General features: G+C 39.5%; 1 protein-coding gene across 1 annotated transcript in view; it reads right to left on the bottom strand.

Moving 5' to 3' along the window:
- Positions 1–1,201: 1,201 nt before the first annotated feature.
- dse (dermatan sulfate epimerase) overlaps positions 1,202–20,102 on the bottom strand; it is a 31,899-nt gene continuing 12,998 nt past the window's right edge. The window contains exons 3-6 of the mRNA XM_069161571.1: positions 17,428–17,681; positions 11,478–11,717; positions 8,655–8,862; positions 1,202–6,690 (exon numbers count right to left, since the gene is read on the bottom strand). Coding sequence (XP_069017672.1) covers positions 4,944–6,690; positions 8,655–8,862; positions 11,478–11,717; positions 17,428–17,681 — 2,449 coding nt within the window. The 3' untranslated portion in view covers positions 1,202–4,943. The remainder of the gene's footprint in view (positions 6,691–8,654; positions 8,863–11,477; positions 11,718–17,427; positions 17,682–20,102) is intronic.

The raw sequence follows: 20,102 nt of genomic DNA, 5'->3' as shown, positions 1-20,102 counted from the left end.
ACACAATGAAGGCAGACCTATGCATGTTGTAATTTTATATACATATGGTAAAAAAAAAGACCATAAAAATATATATCTTGCTTTAACATATATACATTTAAATGTGTCAGTATTTGCTGTTTAGAACAGGACCAATCTCAATCACAGATGTGGCAACTGTGTTATAGTGGCTAACCTTTGAGATCTTAGATCCAAGGCTGAAGACCTCTGAACACTGCAAAGGACAAACTTATCACAGACTCAATTATAAAGCTCCACAGAAGCTTAATTCATCAGCAGTGGACTGGTTTCATGCCTGCAATTCATCAATCCCTATTTGGAATGACCAGTTAGATAGTTCTTCCCAGTATTAAGGCCACTGTTAGAAAATAAAGTCAGAGATTTCAAGAAAACAATCATCAAAAGAGTAAAAGTTGTAATTTTACAAGCATAAAGTCCTTGTCTATATATTATTGTTTCTTCCCCCTGAACCAAGTCAGTGATTTTAGGTTGTATAAATAAAATGGCCTTTAATAGAAAAAAAATCCCAATAGTTAAGTTGAAATTTCGAGAAAAAAATATTACAACAATAAAAATGTATGTATTATGGAAATAGACTTTTGAGAAAGTCAAAATTAAAAGAATGTCTTAATATTCAAAGTATTATGTAATAGTTTCAAGACAAAAACTCATCGTATCATGCTATAAAGTCTTACAATTATGAGGTTCAGAATTGTCTGTAAAGATTCTCAGTCATCCTGGTCATGGCAACAAAAACCGCAAGCAAGTCAAGTTGCCTTTGAATAACAGAGACACCAAAAGTCATGAACTTCAAGTTATAACATAAAATTAAATACCGATTCTGAGAATGAAATTCATACAATGAAAAATACAGAGTAATTTGGGGAAAATTTTTTTTTTTTCAAGATGCCTTATGAGAATGTAATTCACACTACTCCAAGGATAAAAGTGTTAATATTACAAGATTAAAAAGTCTTAATATTATGAGACAGTGCTTTACATGCTTAAAAGTCAGAAAATTATGAGAATAAAAGTGGTAGTATTATGCATTAGAAACACCGAAAGTAAGTAAGATAGAATTTGTGACTTTACTAGGATTTCAAGTTGTAATATGACAACAAAAGTTGTAATGTTACGATAATATATCATATTATAGGATAAAAGTTGTTTTATTATCAGATACAATATTAATCCCCTGAAAATAAAAATCCTTCATTTAACAATAAGATTATAATTTCTAGTTCAATGTAATTTAAGTGTTCAAAAATATATAGATAAACCTGAGACTTCGGATCCTTTGTGCACTGTAAATTTTTTGACAGGCAAAAGCTGCAAATAACTAAAATAAAGGTTTAATGCAAGCGTCTCCAATCATTATGAATTTATTCTTTAAAAATTGAAACCATTTTTCTTTTACATTTATACAACCACATTTCTGAACAATTTGGGATGCTATGTAAAATGTAAATAAAAACAGATTTGCAATTCATGAAAATCCATATTTAATTGAAAATAGACCAACAACAATTTATCAAATGTTGAATCTGAGAAATGTGATGTTTTGTTTTTTGGATAGTATATGCTCACTTTGAATTTGATACCAGCAACACGTCTCAGAAAAGTTGGAAAAGGGACACGTTTTCCACTGTGTTCTGGAGCGTAGATTTGCGTATGGACAGTAAGGACAACCTACCAATATTTTAAGGGGATTGCATTTATTTATGTTAAAAGAAAGTAAACTATCCCCATATGTTTTTAATTTCACTGCAAGATTATCCTGCAAACATTAAGCCTGTCTTTACTTTGTTTTACTGACACAGACAGACATGAAAAGACTGCATCAGTCAAAGCTTAGCCTTAGGGTGAGGAGAGAAACAGGACAGGATGAGGAGACTGTGAGAAAGGGAGAATGTGATGGAGATGAGAGAAAAAGAGCTAGTAATGTCCCACAGGATAGGATGGGCATTATGTGTCTGTGCTGTTAAACACAATCAAAAACTGACTGACCTGATCCTATTAAAACTATCCCAAAGGTGTCTTCTGAGTTTTTTGGTAATTACAGTGGAACTTATTGGTCCCATTTACCAACAATACAAACATAGCATCAGTATTAAGTCATCATATAGTATTATTGTATAAACTGTATAAATATATTGATTGTATAAAACACATTTTGCAGTAGTGTTTGAGACACATTTTTGTAATTCAAATTTAAAATGAGGTAAACTCAAACCCGAAGATTGCTGTTTGTGTGATACAACCTATGCCCTTGGCTGTGCTGCATCACGTCTTCTTTTAACAATGCACTGTAATCGTCTGGGAACTGAGGAGACCAGTTGCTGTAGTTTTAAAAGTGAAATATCTCATTCATGCCTGATATAGGATTTCAGCTGCTCAATAGTTTGGGTTCTCCTTTGTCATATTGCTTTTAAATTTCATCAAATGTTTTCAATTGGTGACAGGTCTGGACTGCAGGCAGGCCAGTTTAGCACCAATAATGTTCTACTACCGAGCCATGCTGTTGTTAGACATGCAGAGTACAGTTTGGGATTGTTTTGCTGAAATAAGCAGGGCCTTCTCTGAAAAAGATGTTGCTTCAAAAACTGTATATATCATTCAGCATTAATGGTGCCTTCCCATATGTGCAAGTTACCTATACCATGTGCACTAATGCACCCTCATACTGTCACAGATACTGGTTTTTAAACTGAGTGCTGATAAAAAGATGGATTGTTACTCTCCTTTTTAGCCTGGAGGATGCAGCTTCTATAATTTCCAGAAACAATACAAAAATGTAGATTCTTCAGACCACACAACAGTTTTTCACCTCCCATCATTCCATCTTAAATGAGCTCAGGCTCATGTCATACAATCATGTATATGTATTGTATCTTATTTGCATAGTTGAGTTATAACCTGGATTTGTGGATGAAGTGACAAAATGTGTTCACAGACAACGGTTTTCAAAAGTGTTTCTGAGCTCGGGCAATGATTTCCGCAACAGAATTGTGTCTGATTTTAATGCTGCCACCTGAGGGCCCGAAGATCACGGCCATCTAATATTGTTTTTTGGCCTTGTCCCTTGATTTCTCAGAATTCTCAGAATCTTTTAATGATTTTAGGTACCGTAAATCAGTGGTCCCCAACCCCCGGGCCGTGGACCGGTACCGGTCCGTGGATCAATTGGTACCGGGCCGCCCAAGAAATAATTAATTATTTCCGTTGTATTTATTATCTGAGTCTGAACAATCTTTTATTTTGAAAAATGACTGGATTCTCTCAGTTACATCTCGGTCACTTGAGCGCCAAAAATTTAACCCACAAGCTAGCAAAATGAGCAAAACACAGACGTCTTTGGAAAGTTTCCTTTTGAAGGGGAAAAGGGCCAGTGAAGAGACAGAAGAAGAGCCTACAACCTCCAAGAAAAAGAAAGTTTTTAACAGACAATACCAGGAGTTCTACTTGAAGTATGGATTTATCGCGACAGGTGATTCCCACAGACCAAGCCCGCTCTGCATAATATGCGGCGAACGGCTCTCTAACGAGGCAATGAAGCCTTCAAAATTGCTTCGCCGCTTGGAGACCAAGCACCCTGGATTAAAAAACAAGCCCCCGGAGTATTTTGAAAGAAAAAAACAGGAACACGAAGGACAGAAGGAATTACTGGCGGCCACCACATCAATAAATGCGAAAGCACTGAGAGCATCATACTTGGTGGCTAACCGTATTGCTAAGGCTAAAAAGCCATTCACTATTGGTGAAGAGTTGATCTTGCCCTCCACTAAAGACATTTGCCACGAACTTCTAGGAGAGGCTGATGTTAACAAGATAGCACGGGTACCTTTGTCGGCTAGCACTGTGACCCGGCGCATTGAGGAAATAGCCGAACCCTGTTGCCATTTCCGACATCCTATCTGTGTGAAGCGGGGTTTTCTGCCGTGACAGCAACCAAAACAAAACAACGGAGTAGACTGGACATAAGCAACACACTTCGGGTGTCAGTCTCTCCCATTACCCCAAGATGGGACCATCTCGTTGCAGAGAAACAAGCTCAGGGCTCTCATTGATTTAGCGTTATGGTGAGTAAAAATTTTCATGCACTTTATATTCATTTTTGTGGTGTATCTGTATCTTATCGTGAAGGCATGTTTAAACGTTACCATAGCGACCAGAGTCCGAGAGCGTTAGGGCTGTGGTTGCCAACAGAGGGGGATGAGGGAGAGGGGAGAGGAGAGGAGACGGTCCGCAGTACAATTGTCAAGCATTGACCGGTCCGCGGTGATAAAAAGGTTGGGGACCACTGCCGTAGATGACACAATCCCAAATTCGTAGCAATTTTCACATTATTATTAGATTGTTGCACTATTTGCTCACGCAGTCTTTCACAGAGTGGTGAATCCTCCCCATCTTCTGCTTCTCTGATGCTCTTTTTATACACAATTACATTACTGATCTGTTGTGAATTAGTGAGATGTTCCACCAGGTGTTTTGTTTTTTGTTTTTTTAGCATTACACAAAACAACAAAACTTTTCCAGTTGTTCAAACTGTTTTGTAAAATTGTTGCTGGTATCAAATTCAAAATGAGCATATATTTTTCATTAAACAATAACATTTCTGTTCCAACATTTGATATGTTGTCTTTGGTCTATTTTCAATTAAATATGGGTGTACATGATTTGGAAATCATCGCATTTTTTTTATTTCATGTTGCATTATTTTTGTTTACTCCTATTATATCAACATTTTTCTTTGATAACATTATGACTTAAAAAATATTTTACCTTTTTCTAGAAATCTCAAAACAATATTTTTTGAACAGTGGCCATCTTATTCTGAGACAACCCAGATCAGTGAGGGGTGAGGTGCATTCAGTTAGCCATGAACAACTGGTAATTTACTCTGTAGATGGAGGACCCCCCCCCACACACACTTGCTCATGATGTCAGCACTGTGTGTGCGAGCAGGAGGAGTAGAGGTAAAGTAGGATGAAGCAGTCGATCAGAAGGATGGTGTAGAAACATCTCTGCGTGTGCAGGCTTCGACCTCTCTGAAAGGGAGTCAGGAGCACAGCCAGCAGTAAGAAAAAGGTGGCAGTGTTTAGGAGGAGGAACAGTCTTATGTAAGAAGCTGTGCTGGGTGGACCTTCACTCCCTGCCGTGGCCACCATGTGAACCTCCTTGAATTTGCGGCCCTTGACAAAGCCCCCTCTTCTGTTCTTGCGGCCGTCTGTATAATCCATGAAGGCCCGTGAGTCTGTGTCCCCCTCCTCTGGACTGTCCTCATAGGTACGCTTTGAAGTCCTCTGTCTCTCTTTCTTTTCATTGACCTCAATTTGTGCAAAAATATCAGGAAGACTCTCAGAAAGCTTTTCCCCAAGGTTCACTTTCTTCCCGCCTTTACCCTTGCCATGTTTCTTGGACATAGCAAACATCTTCTCAATGACCTCCTCTGTCTTCTTCTTGTCTGAGAACTGGAGGAGGCGCTCTGCAGTCTTACGGAAGCTGGCAGTGTTGAGGACCTGTCCCAGGATGTGCCTCTCCATTTGCTGGAAGACAGGCTTGACATGCTGGAGGTTGTCCTCCATCACACTGACGTATTCCTCTACTTCCTCTGGTGATCTGTCTAGCACAGCTGCCGCCTTCTCAAATACAATCTTCTTGTGGTCCAGCAGCACCATGGCAAACAGTGGTTTGCTCGTGACCTCTCCGGTCAGCAGGTAGATCGTGTAGGTGTGGTCTTTGGTTGCCAGGTAAATATCCACTCTCTGTTCGTCGCCACGCAGGCTGAAGCTCTGTACATCCACGCCTGGTCCAAAGAATATGTATGCCACCCTGGTGTGAGGGTACCTCAATGGCATTGTGATGTTAACATAGTTAGAGCCATTATACGGGTACCCTCGAGGATAATTCCAGTAACCTACCACTCCTTTGTTACTGTAGCTTGTATCATCCATCCAAAACATCTTATATATATCCTCCCCATGTGATACAAATGCTCCATGAACACCATCTACTTTTGTACTCTGGAATGGCAGCTCTGTGTTGTGAAAAAAGGCACTCATGGCCCTGGCAGGGCTGTCTGAATTCAGATGGATGTGGTCCACAAGGAGCAGGAGCTGTGGGTGAAGAAGGAGTAGGTTTCTCTGGAAGTTCCTTATCTTCAATTCTGGATTATAAGCAGAATGTCCCTCGCCTCGGATAAAGACCATTTCCTCTCTCACCATAGCAGCTTCTACTCTACCCTGGGCATCAGCTGCAAGGCCCATCTTGTACTTCAACCACTTGGAGTCGCAGGCTTCCGTAACCTGTCCAGCCCATGGCTTAAAGCAACTCCCTGAGATGGCTGAGCTAAACAATACTGCATTGTTCAACAAAGTGTACTTGGGTCCGTACAGTGCCTCAGTGATAAACGGTACACCATTGGGTGCAAAGGTGAAAGTGTTCTGATCAGGGTGCTCATGGCCAGCGTTAAAGTTCCTCCACCCTTTGATCCACTCTTTGTACTTGTTCCTGTGAACGATGTCAAAGATTGCGCGTCCCCCTAGCTTTCCCGATTTGAAAGAGAGAAAGGAGCAGTTGGTGTCTGCAGGTAAAGCACTGCCGTACGTGACCACGCCCCAGTCCTCAAAGTAGTGTAGTTGGGACGTTCCAAAATCTGATGGGGGTTTGGAGATCAGGCCTGGGTCATACCTGCAGAACATGAGAACACAGATACATGGAGATGATGTAAAAAAAAAAGATAATAATCAAACAAAAAAATACAACTTCCAAACCCAGCTATCTAATTCCCATTTCCTTTTTAACCTTGCAAGACCACAAGGTTTGGACTACAAATGATCTTTTTCAGGTTCCTTTTACAAGCCCAAAACTGAAAGGATGTTTATCATGATTAAGTTAAATGGAGGACTTTTTTTTCCAACTTGGTTTATCTACATGTACACACAGTAACAATAGTTCCTTACTTTTTAATAGGAATGGATAAAAGAAAAAAAAGATTTTCTTACCATTTTCATTATCTATAGTGGCACATGGTAAATCTCTATGTTCTACACACCATTTTCACCATCTAACTGAGTTTAACAAACAAAACACTTACAAGCTGTTCATAACTTAAAAAAGGGTGGATGTTCAAGGGATCCCCAATTCATTTTCCAAATATCTTTTGACAGAGCCCAGGTGTGGATAAAGTGAAAATGTAAGCATCTCCAAAAATAAATTATTAATTAGACTATTGGTAGTAAAACAACAATTTCAATATAAAAATAAATGCCAAACATCTTAGACTTATTATTATTCTGTTTTGAGTTGTAAATTTGATATCTTTGAGTCCTTAACAGTTAGTCTCAGAAAATAAATTGAATGACATTTGATGATGGGCATGTTTAATCATTTTGGAGGCCGTATCGCCCAGCCCTACTTTCACACTTGTTTAGTTTAGTTTAAGCAAACTTTGGTGCAATTGCCCATTTAGTTTGGTTTGTTTGGGATAGAAGGGCAGCACAGTGGTGCAATGTTTCGCATTGTTGCCGAAAAGGTTCTGGGTTCAAATCTGAGCCTGGGCCTTTCTTTATTACATTACATTTCATTTAGCTGACGCTTTTATCCAAAGCGACTTACAATAAGTGCATTTCAACCATGAGGGTACAAAACCCAGAACAACAAGAATCAAGAAAATACAATTTCTTCAAGAAAGCCAAACTACAAAGTGCTAAAAGTAAGTGCCATTTTAAGCGCTACTAAAGTGCTACCTATTCAAGGTAAAGTTGGAAGAGGTGTGTTTTTAGTTTGCGGCGGAAGATGTACAGTTTCTGCTGTCCTGATGTCGTTGGGGAGCTCATTCCCCCTTGTATGAAGTTTGCATGTTCTCCCTGTGCCCGCATGGATTCTGTCCAGGTACTCTAGCTTCCTCCCACTGTCCAAAAACATGCACCTCAGGTTAATTGGTGATTCAAATTGCCCTTAGGTGTGAATGAGAGCATGAATGGTCTTTGTTTCCGTTTGTCTATAAGAGTTGGCCCTGTGATGGACTGGCGAGCTGTCCAGGGTGTACCCTGCCTTTGCCCAAAGTGACCTGGGATAGGCTCCAGCCCCCCCATGACCCTGTCCAGGATAAAGCAGGTATGGATGTTTGGGCTGGTGTGAGAGCTATCAATCAAACCTGTCCATACTGTGTACACAATTGTAAAAATGTGATTATGACTAAAATTTAGAAGCTAAAGAACAGCTAACTCTGGTAATTATGGGAATTGTCAAGGAGGTTTTCTGTATTAGTCAGCTGTATAGTTACTGTATGCAAGTATGAAAATTTGTCACATCCATATTTTTCTTTCATGGGTCCTTGTATTTCGGCTCTTAGAAGCTAACAGACAGGGTTAGCTTTTGAATGAGTTCCCTGTGAGGTCAGCCTGAACATTAAATGTACTAAAACTAAAAGGCAACCATATATAATTAATTCTTCAACATCCGTAAAAGCGACCAAATAATTAACTGAAAACATTATCGAACCATCTCCCGTGCAAGACCAAATATTGAAGAGTAGTAGACACCAAACAACAATACAGAGGTGCATTGTATGTTGTAAATAAAACAAATTACATAAATAAAAAGCAGCGGCCGGATTATTTCTTTCAATGATACCTAAATCTGATGCTTACCAAATGAACTCGGTGTGTAGAGTACACCATCGCTGACCTTTTCCAGCTTGCCCTGGGCCTTCCATCACCCTGTTTTGATGAATCAGATCTGCCAGCCAGTTTCCACTCCCATTACGCAACACATAGCGATCCAAGAAGACTAGCTGGCTCTCCGGCCCATAGAACCAATTATAATTAGAATCTGCAATGGCGACAGTCCGCTGAAATCCTGGTGAGACAATGAAAACAGAGGTTCAGAGGTGGCTGTTATGCAGAAATAACTCTTATATCATAAATATTGGGTAAAATGTTGATGTACAGAGTGGGATTTAAGTTTGTAGGGCCAAAAATAAGCATAAATATCTCTTTAAACAATTCGGGACCAAAACTGAGCGACAAAAGTGAGGATTGGGACCATATTTGACATTTATGACAGCTACTAAATTGGTAACATAACCTTGGGTGTCCATCTAGAAATTGCGGCCCAAGCACCAACGGTAACTTGGAAGCATATTGTTTCAATTTGGATTTCAATTTTTATTCCACAACCATATCCTCCTATAATTTTGTTGCGAAACCCACTTCTCTGAACTGGTCTGTTTTTTTTTTTAAGTCAGAATGACAAATAGAATGTTAAGCAATTCTCTGTAACCACCTTGTGAAAAGTTTTGAAGCGCACTTTAGATATTTCTTATTATATGGAAGTGAAATTATCTCACATATTGATAGCTGATTGATATATTTGCAAGAAAAACTCCAAATTGCATGAGATTGGCAACACTCATAACATTTTGTTATATATATAGTTCAGTCCACTGAGGTCCGCTCTGAGATTGATTCAGTTGCCCCTTGTCTGTGCCGTAGCTCTCACAACTGATTAGCCAGCTGGCCCATGCACCACATCCTGGAAGAGCTCTATGCCCATAGCATTCTAGTTCCATCAGGCCCTAACCACAAGGAGCTCTTCGATTACCTCCTGTCCCACAAAAAATGGCGATGCCCAGGGGTTGAACCCAAGCACTGGCAATTCAAACAGCACCTCTGCCCAATGTAAAGGCAAAGCTCCAGAAAAGCATTGCCTCTCAGTCAACTTCTCCCAGACCTGCAGACAACATTCCCTCAAAAAGAACCAGGAAGACAGATCCCTGCCCCTCTACTGAAGCTTTCAACTTGGGATCACTTTTGGAGATAAAATCTGCACTTAATGTCATGAATGCTAGAATTAGCTCTAGAAGACAACGCGACTCCCTCTGCCTGCAATGTGAACAATCTGGGCCCAACCTGAGCCACCTTTGAGACGGTTTAGACGACTCCACTTCTTGCAGACATCACACCCCACAGGACTCTGGTAACTGCATTTCCAGCCCCATTCATGGGTTTGAGGTTCCTACCTCCCGCTGCTGCTATTCTTTACCAATGCAACCCCTTCAGTTGGTTTTGGGGGATTTTACAATGATTGTGGTTTGTAGATCTCTGGCCAACTGAAATTAATTCCCTTAAAAGGAACTCTAAATCTACTGTGCTTTATGAGCTCTGCCCAATTGTTGCTGCTTGCTTGCTATGGGGTAGTAGTTGGACCAGTAAACACATTATGGTGTTTTACGACAATGCTGCAACAGTAGAAATAATAAATAAAAGCCGCTCAAAAATTGCAGTAATTAACAGTCTCGTGTCGTTTAACCTGGTCCTAACCTCATTCTAAATAACTTCATTCCGCAAGCAATCTTCATCTCATCGTGTAGCTGATGCTCTCTCGCTTTAAATTTCAGGAGTTCAAAACTATGCGTCCCCTAGCCAAACCCTCCATTCAATCAGATGATCCTCAATTAACAATGTCCAACCCCTTCAGGATCTTTTGCACTTTACCTCCAATTACATGACACTTGGTTTAGCCAAAAGCACAATTAAAGCCTATGATTCAGCCTGGTTTTTTCGACTCTTCCTTGTGTGCCTGTTTCCTTCTGAGAACTCTTCCAGTTGACATCTCTGTAGTGTTTGATTTTGTTGTATTTTGTTTTGAATCAATGCAAAGTATCGAGGCCATGCTAGCAGGGATTCAGTTTCTCATGCGATGCCAAGATCTAACATCCCTGAGCCTCCTCGGAAATCCTTCCATCCAACTCCAACTCAATAGGCCTCAAAAAGCTGCATCCTCCAAGCAATGATAAAAGACTGCCTTTCTCTTTATCACTGGTGCATGTGTTGGTGACAAGGTTAGGGCAAGGTTGGTTTTCACCATATGTTAGAAGCAGTCCTAGTAATGACCTAATGTGCCTGCAGTGGGTCCGCATTCACGAGTTAGAATATTCCCCTTGTGACTGAAGTGTTCGTGGAGAATGGCCACGGTGGCTAATGCAAAGGCCCACACTAGTTTCACTCGATAGTATGTTCCCTCTTGGCCGCGGTGCTCATTGGGAATAGTCTCACGGCGGCTGGTGCCAAGGCCCACACATAAAAGATTCTCACACCAACATGTCAGGCTCCAAATGCATGTAGTTATGGTGAGTTTAAGATATTTTCTCATCACTACCCAAATATCTCAGTGTAATCCCATCTATGGGGAGTGATGAATCCGGAGTCTAATGCCAAACTATAATCTATTTTTGAAATAAACATTTCAAACATAAGTTGTCTGACTGAACTAAAGTAATCAAGTCTTTAGGAGGGAGCCTTCTAGTGGGCACTAGGCTGAATGTGGCAGCCATTCATAGCTAAGTAAACACTTCCCTGCCGATTGCTGACTGTATTTGGCTGCCTAAATATATTTATTTCAGTAAAAAGTCTATCATAAATTTCACAGCTTTAAAAAGAAAACATGCTGACACCAGGAGATGTAACAGTTACCGGGCAAAATGGTCCTGTACAGGAATGCAAAGTGTTTCAGGAGCCAGGGGTGGTCAAAGTGGCTGATGGCAAAGTGGCGCTGCACCAGGAACATGTACTGGAACAGAGAGCGGGTGGTGTAAGTTCCGTAAGCCACTCCTTCATACAAGGAACCATCGGTAACATCCTGCAAAAGGACCATGGACTTTTCCATGATGGACAGGACCTGCTTGGTCCACAGGTAGGCCTCCTGAAGGTAACCTGCAACACAGGAAGTTAAAATGGTGTCATAGGTAAAATACTCCCTCCATTTCTCAATTTACTGCTTTCACAAAAAACATCATTTGATATTTTATACTAGTGTGCATCAAAACTTCAGTGTGATATAAGAAACTTTCGGAGAGTTGAACCACTCCTGAGACATAATCCATCTTAGTAGACATCATGACTGCTTTCATTTGGTGTCAGTTTGCTTGGTTATAATTTTCTTTTTGTGCAGATCCCTATTTATTGCTATTGCAATTTCAGTATGACAATGCACACAATGTAGTCTCTTGAAAGTCTCATGGAGGACGTAACATGCTACCCCTGGCTTTTAGTTGAATGTAAACAATAATGGGGATAATGTGGGAGAACTCCCTCGGTACATAATAAGGTCCATACCTAAGGTCTGCTCTGTGATTGTCGGCCCACGAACAGCTCATGTCTTGTATCTCTATGCTGTCCTTTTCTCTCTCTGCTCTCCCCTCAGGTCGAGGCAGATGCTCCGCCCACCTCTGAGACTGGTTCTGTCAGAGGTTTCTTCCTGTTAAAGGGAGTTTTTCCTTCCCTCTGTTGGAGGTTTTTCTCCCTTAAAGAGGAGTTTTTCCCTCCTGGCTTATGTGAGAATTGTTGAATTGTTGGGTTTCTCTGTATAATGCTATAAAGTTCTGCTGTAAGGAATTTAAATGTGTTAAATGCCATGAAATAGCCTGTGTTTGATTTGGTGCTATATAAATAAAATTGAATCGCTATATAAATAAAATTGAATACCACCTGCCAAAAGTTCAATGTTCTGGCAGGACATCATCTTCCATACCTTATTATGACCAGGGTTACACCATTTCATGTTCATTAACAAAATCAGTCCTTCTCCTTTTTCCACTCGCTGACATATCTGTCCACTCGTACTGTGCTGAATCTGGATAAATCCACACAGGAGTCAGGGATGTGGTCGTGAAACACATAAGGCTGCCCACCCAGCAAGCCCAATGACTTTTCACAAGTGCCTCCAGCTCGTTGCACTTGTTATTCAGGGACTTGACATTACCCTTGTGTCATGTGTCATCCTTTTTCGATGGCTAGACTCTGGTCACTTAGTCTTGTGTTTGGTCCAAATATGTTTCTGCTTAGTATCTCTGATAAAGATACTCTGCGAAGTTGTATTCATGGTTTAGGGCCATATAGCAATGAAGTTTGTTTTGAGTTTTACTTTGATTCGTCGAATGTTCCACATAGGTGTCTTTTGTGTGATATATGATCAGTGACCAGATAAGGTAAAGCTGATGGAAGGGATTCTTTTCAGGATTGATCTCTTGTGTTTGTAGTGTCTGAAATCTCAAATCGTACAAGCTCAATTCTAGTTGTTACCAAAATTTAAGTGTTGTTTTATTAGATTATTAATCGATTAATTTAGATATTTCATTATCATATAAGTATTATTGTTTTATTAATCAACATCAGGCGGGAGCTCAGATTAGAGCTGCAACTCCTTTGCGTCGAAAAAAGTCAGCTGAGGGGGCTCGTGCAGGATGCCTCCTCGGTGTCTCTTACTGGAAGTTTTACGGGCATGCCCAACTGGTAGGAGACCTCGGGGCAGACCCAGAACACACTGGAGGGATTATATATCGCAGCAGGATCCCCCAGAATGAGCTGGAAAATGTCGCTGGGGAGAGGGAAGTCTCGACCTGGTGCCACTGCGACCCGACCCCGGTTACAGTGGAAGAAAATGGATGGATGGATGGCTGGATCAATGGGTAATGGCCTAATTCTGGCCTTCATGCATTGATCAGTGGTTTACTTTGGATGTTTAATATACACCATGGGCGAAGTAGGAAATGACGACGATAAACACAAATGGACACTTAACAACTTTTACCTATGCTAAAAGCACAAAAATCAAGGAAACATAACCAAATCAGAAAGCAGGCAGACAAATCGCTGTGCACACGCTGGAACCATGTTGAGTGGAATATGCACACACTTCTGTTGAGGTTACAGCCTACAGCCACGTGAATGGAGAACAAAAAAAAAAAAGAGACCTACATGAAACACAAAAGCTTGACCACAAGAGACAGTGCCTACAGATCCTATCAGGTTGCTTTTCACACCTAAGTGTGAAACTGACTTGGCTGAGATCCCCGAGGGTGGTTTCATTTAGCTATTTCAATCCGGACATATCCGACCTGGCCGTGATTGGATCACAAGTGGCCAGCAAAAGTACAGGTGGAAACACACTCAGGATGCGTTAGATCCAATCTGCTGAGGCCGCATTCAGAGGTGGCCTGGCACATTCCTTTAGCAGTTAAACGCAACGCGTCCTGAAGATGCACTGCAAGACCGCCTCCTCAGCTGATGTCCTCTGAATATCAATAAAAACAAATGTCACTCCCCGTTCCTGTGTTCCGATCTGACCCAGTGCTCTGATGTGTTACCGTCATGTCGTTCACGACTGAATGGAGATCTCTGCCTGCTCTTTTATTTGTATTTAATGTGCTGTGTGATTTTGCTGAGTTGTAGCTGTACTGTAGCTGACTGACAGCAGGAGAAACTTACTGCAAATTTATATTATGAAGCAGCTGACTCGTGAATTAAAACACACATGACGCTGATTTCACCAAGGCCTTCTGAGTTTATTTTCCTTTTTAGTTAATATCGTGTCATTTCCGACACACATCAGACCCACAGCCGTGAGCGATCTGCAACACAAACCATGGATGCCACATGCTTGTGTATATTTCTTGTATATAGTTGTGTTTGATTAGATGCATTTTATTGATTTAGAGTAATGTTGATTCGTTATTTGTATTTTCACACTTGGTAAATAACTGACTGATTAATATTGAAGCTACACTGATTGCCATTATCCATGACTTTATCCATTAAGAATAATATGGATCATTAATTAATTGTCGCTGCTGTTAATAAATTCTGTTAAATGTTCGTGCACATTTATTGAGACAACAGCTGGATTGCGAAATCAGTGCTCAGATTCACAACTTTACTGTTCACTTAAAAGTGAACACAGTTTAATGTGACTTCATTTACAGTTTGGTTATTGATCCCTGTTACCTGTTTTTATAATTTAATGAACATTTCTGATAATTATAATGTATTTGCTAATAACCAAATCTACTTGCACACAACACAACGCAATAGCTACTTTGGAGCCGTCACTTCCCAAAAACTTCCAACAACCAATCAAGGTTATGTCTGTTCCCCGACCACCTACATTTAATAAATCTAAATTCCACAAATGAGTTATCAACAAATATCTAATTAAAATTAACACAAAAAATGTTACAGATCAAACAAATATGACAATTAGATTTGGACTATGAAATATTAGATCTCTCGTCTAAATCTTTGTTCGTAAATGATCTTATAACAGATCGTCAAATCGATTTATTCTGTTTTACAGAAACCTGGCTCCAGCAGGAAGAGTATGTCAGTATTAATTCATCAACTTCTTTGTCATATTGATGATCACATTCCTTGAGGCCAAGGAAGAGGAGTGGCAGCAATCTCCCATTCAAGCTCATCAATTAACCCGAAACTTAGTTATAACTCATTTGAAAGTCTGACACTTAGACTCTCACACCCAAACTGGAAAACACAAAAAACAATTATATTTTCAGAGTTTCTAACTGAATTGTCAGACTCTTTATCTGATTTGGGCTTCGTACAGATAAATTGAATTTAGTGGGGGACTTTAACATTTTGTCATTAACAAAGCACCCAAGCAGTTGCTGAACACTACTGCTGCACTGGAGACAATAAGAAATTGAACCTTAAAGTTGCATGGAGGACCTCATCTGGAGAACAATTACAAAGGTACGTGCAGCTCAAACAGATAATCTCAGACCCACAGTGGGAATTCCAATCAGAGTTTATCTCAAAGGTCAAGTGAAGTTGTTGAGCCTAACAGTGTAAATAAATAGTCTGTCATTAGAAAAAAAAAATCAATAAAAATGTGTGCATCATAACACAAAAGAAAATGTATCAAACAAATCACTCAAGTGACCAGAATGACAAGAAGATCTCAACAGTTATACTGCAAAGTGAAGACATTTAAATTATCCCAGTCTGTAGTAACATTCTCAAATGACAGCCCACAACAGAAAGTCATCCCGTTTACCATCATGTATGACAAAGAAAAGCATCAAATCTTCACAATTAAGAAATATGGAGGAGAAAAATTATTAGCAACTTTTAACAGCTAACTATATTTCTGTATTTAGTCTTAGTATAAAAGCCGTACAAAGTATTGACATTAGAAAACTTCAGAGTTTAATAAAGTAATTAATAAAAAATGAATCAATTAATCAATTATCATCTCCATCTTCTCCATTGTCAAGGACTCTAGTTTTTCTGTTTTTTGTGATTCTTAAATACTGAATGTTTGGATTTTAGAGTGTTCAAAACAAAACCATTGAATCAATTTGATTTATTTTTAAATCAATGTGAAAATAATGGTCAGATATGTTGTGAGCTAGTTGGATATTGGAGTATTATTAATAAGTATCAAAGTTATTTATTACTAATGACTAACAATTATCAGAGATAGAAATTATCCATTATAAATTATCAATTATAATTGTCCAGCAAGGGTAAGGATTGTGGCCTAAACCTAGAAAAATAAAAACTTAAACATTTGTTGCACCTTTACTTGCAGCAATGTGAGTTGCACAGAAAAAAGAGGGATAGATCTGTGCTTCGGAATTTAAGCGGCACCTTACATCATGGCTTACATTCACGCCGGGCTAAATGGGTACCCCCCCCCCCCCCAGTAAGATGACAGCGTTTTACACTTGCGTGTGAAACACAAAACCTGATTTGATTTGTTGGCAGTCTCTCATTGTATTCAGGCCTCATGTAAGCTTTGGCCGTGTCCCCAACAGATACAGCCCTGCTAACCATAACGGAGTTAAACTAGAAGTAGCTTTTTTATTCAGGCTGTTACCCATTTAAATTGACCTGTAATTTCACTACCATTTTATGTAGGCTGTGGATAAAGAGAAGTGAGATATTGTGTTCAGTAAATTTCACAGCAAAGTGCCCCTTATTTTTGACATCTCGTCTGTATTTATCTAGATTTGCGCAAATACACCTATTTGCATTGCATCCATGAATGTACACATACCTATTACTGGATTACTGTGATACTGAAGTAAACTTAAATATGTGATGATTCTCGTACACGCTCTAAAAGTTGTAAGGCGTGTCTTTTTTCTACGATTTCTAGGTGGACATTCTCTGCCAAATGAGTCGCAATAAATACATGCATGTATGCTTTTGGTATGTTGACACTGAATTGAATTATGACCATAGGCTGTATATACATATGGACATAGTTTCCGTGTCTGAAAAGTAAATCCAAATAAGTGCCTGAAGGTGGAATACCACTGAGAATTACTACTAGGGGCTGGCTCCAACTAAACCCCATTCAAAAAGCCCCAACCTCTCTCCTGAAATACCAACTCAATTAAGTTTCACAAGTCATTTTAGTGTCGTTAGCTAAATGAACTCCTTCTGATCTGTGGAGTAAATGTGGATATCTGCTGGTCCTGACAATAATTCCATAATTAATCAGATATTAGGCTTCACAATAGCAGTTCACAAACCAAAACGGTGGGTTGCAACTTGGTTATGACTAACAGAAGGAATACAAACTGATTCGCAGCAACTAGAAAGACATGAATCATACACATACCTTGGGTCATGTAAACTAGACTTCCGGTGAGCAGAGCCACACAGTTGGTGGGCTGATGGTTATGCAGGTACTGGAACCCCCAGCCTCGAATGTATGATTTCTCGTACATCAGGCGAGACGCGTTGCCGATCACCTGCAGGAAACGCTCCTGCTGACCCCTGTTCAAGTACTCGTACAGAAAGTCGTAAGCGGTGGCAAACCCAACCAAAGAGTGTGCCAAAGGAACTTCATCCCAGGGGGCATCTTTGACCAGCCTGCAAACCAGACATGACAAAGCTGAAAGTCAAGCATCAGACACATATAGATCACATGGGGGGAAAAACATTTCAGTCAGTGTAAAATTTTCTGTCTTTTCAATGAACTTCTCCTGAATGGGTTGCCATGAACAAGATACCATTCCTGCGCAAAGGTTTTAATTAAATAGAAAATGAATCACTTTTTAGATGGATATTCTGTCAGTCTTGATGGTAAATGTAGTCAATTGAAGCAATAAATTCTTCAGTAGCTTTGTGTTTTCAGAAAGCAGAGACACCGACATGAGAACGTAGGATGTTTTTATTGCATGCTCAAGGGATTTCCAAAAATGATACAATCTTGTTTAATACGTTAAATCATAATAGTATCTCTTTCTGTATATCTGTCAAAACTAGAATTACCACCAAGCGGTTGTATGCCTCTGCTTACCACTCAAGTTGTAGTTTACAAGCATATCTGTCCAAACCCACATAGATGTTGCTGCAAAGAAGCAATAAATTCTAAAATGTGGACGGTTCACACACAACTTCAATTCTGACAGCAGAGAAGGTCTATAAAATCATTACAATTTCGATAGATACCTCAGTAAGATGTCATCAATTTAGTATCCGTCATAAATGTAAAATATGGTCACAATCCCCCCTTCTATCCCCTCAGTTATGGTGTTGAATAATAGTCAGAAAAGAATAACAATCCTATAATCCTTTCAGATATTTAAATTAGTGAGTTATGGTCGCAAAATGTTTTGTGAGGTCACAGTTACCTTTGACCACAAAATTGTAATCAGTTCATCTTTGAGTCCAAGCAATTCTTAGTGCCAAATTTTATGAAATTCCCTCAAGGCTTTTTTGAGATATGGCATTCACAAAAAAATAACTGACGAATAGGATGGATTTAAGGTCATGTTAACCTTAACCTCTGACTTTTGTTTACAAAAATGTACTTACTTCATCCTTATACCCAAGTGAATGTTTATGCCAAATTACTGTAATGCGTTCCTAAAAATGGGAGTCACAGAGAGGATGACCTCTGACTTTTGACTACCAAAATCAAATCATTTCATTGTTGAGGCAAAGTGAACATTTGTGCCAAATGTGAAGACATTCCTCTGATATTGTGCTCAAGAGCATGGGTCAACGTCAGGCGACAGTAACCTTGACCTTTGATCCTAAAAATCTTTATCACTGAGTCCAAGTGAATGTTTTTGCAAAATTTGAAGAGATTCCCTGAATGTGTTCCTGAGATATTGCATTCACAATGTGAAATGGATGTAAACTCACAGTGACCTTGACCTTTGAAACCAAAATCTTATCAGTTCATCTTTGAGTCAACGTGAATGTTTGTGCCAAATTTGAAGGGAATCTATCTTGATGTTCCTTAGAGATTGCATTCATGGGAATGGAATGGACGGATAAGGATAGATGTGAGGTCATATTGACCTTGACCTTTGATTACCAAAATCTATTCACGTGTTCCTTGTGTCCAAGTGAACACTTGTGCCAAATATTGAAAAGGACCTTCGAGGCGTTCCTCAGATATTGCGTTTAGAAGCATTGGAAAGAGGTGAGGTCACAGTGACCTTTGACCTCCAAAATCTAATCAGTTTATTGCTGAGCCAAAGTGAAAATTTCTGACAAATTTGAAGAAATTCCAACTCGGTGTTCTTTAAATATAGCATTCATGAACAAGAGTCAATGTGAGGTGACAGTGACCTAGATTTTGACAAGTTGACCAAAGTCTTAACAGTTTTATGGTTGGTACCAAGTTAATGTGTTTATCAAGCTTGAAGAAATTCCCTCGAGGTGTTCTTGAGATATCAAGTTCACAAGAATGGGACGGGCGGACAGACGGACGGAAGAACAATCCGAAAACATAATACTTCAGGCTATGGCTGAAACATTAAAGCATTAAAGCTAAAACAGACCACAGACAATAAGTTTTGATTTTGGATGGGGACAAATGACTATATGATGAATTTGACTTGATCAACAAGGCTGTTTTTTCTTTGACATTCCTTGAACACATGCCATTTAAGTTGTCATTTCGTGCTGTTTGTTTAATCCAAAAGGCCCAAGTTCATAATACATAGCTGTGATAAATTAAGTTGTAGCAGGGATTTATTTGAGAATCATCACTTCTGTATGTGGTAGTTTGCCCTTACGGCGCAAAGGAAAACTGTAAAACAAAATGAAGTCACTCTTGGACTGTATATTGAGTTATGCCAAAGCACACAAAACCTAAGTTCTGTATGTTTGCTAAGACTGTGTAAAAAGAAAAAAAAGAAAGAAGCTGACACCAATCTGTCACAAAGTGGAGGCTTTCCATCTAAACATGGTTCCCGCAGTTGTCGCAGACATAATTGAAGGTCTTGAATACCACAGCTGTCTGATTCTTGGAGTCACTCTGCAGAAACCCTAAGT

The sequence above is a fragment of the Embiotoca jacksoni genome, unplaced genomic scaffold (assembly GCF_022577435.1).
Source record: "Embiotoca jacksoni isolate LCO1_2020_lvr unplaced genomic scaffold, fEmbJac1.0.p SCAF_29, whole genome shotgun sequence".
NCBI classification, from domain to species: Eukaryota; Metazoa; Chordata; class Actinopteri; family Embiotocidae; genus Embiotoca; species Embiotoca jacksoni.
Note: the sequence above shows the minus strand (reverse complement) of the source record. Positions and strands in the feature narration are given on the sequence as shown.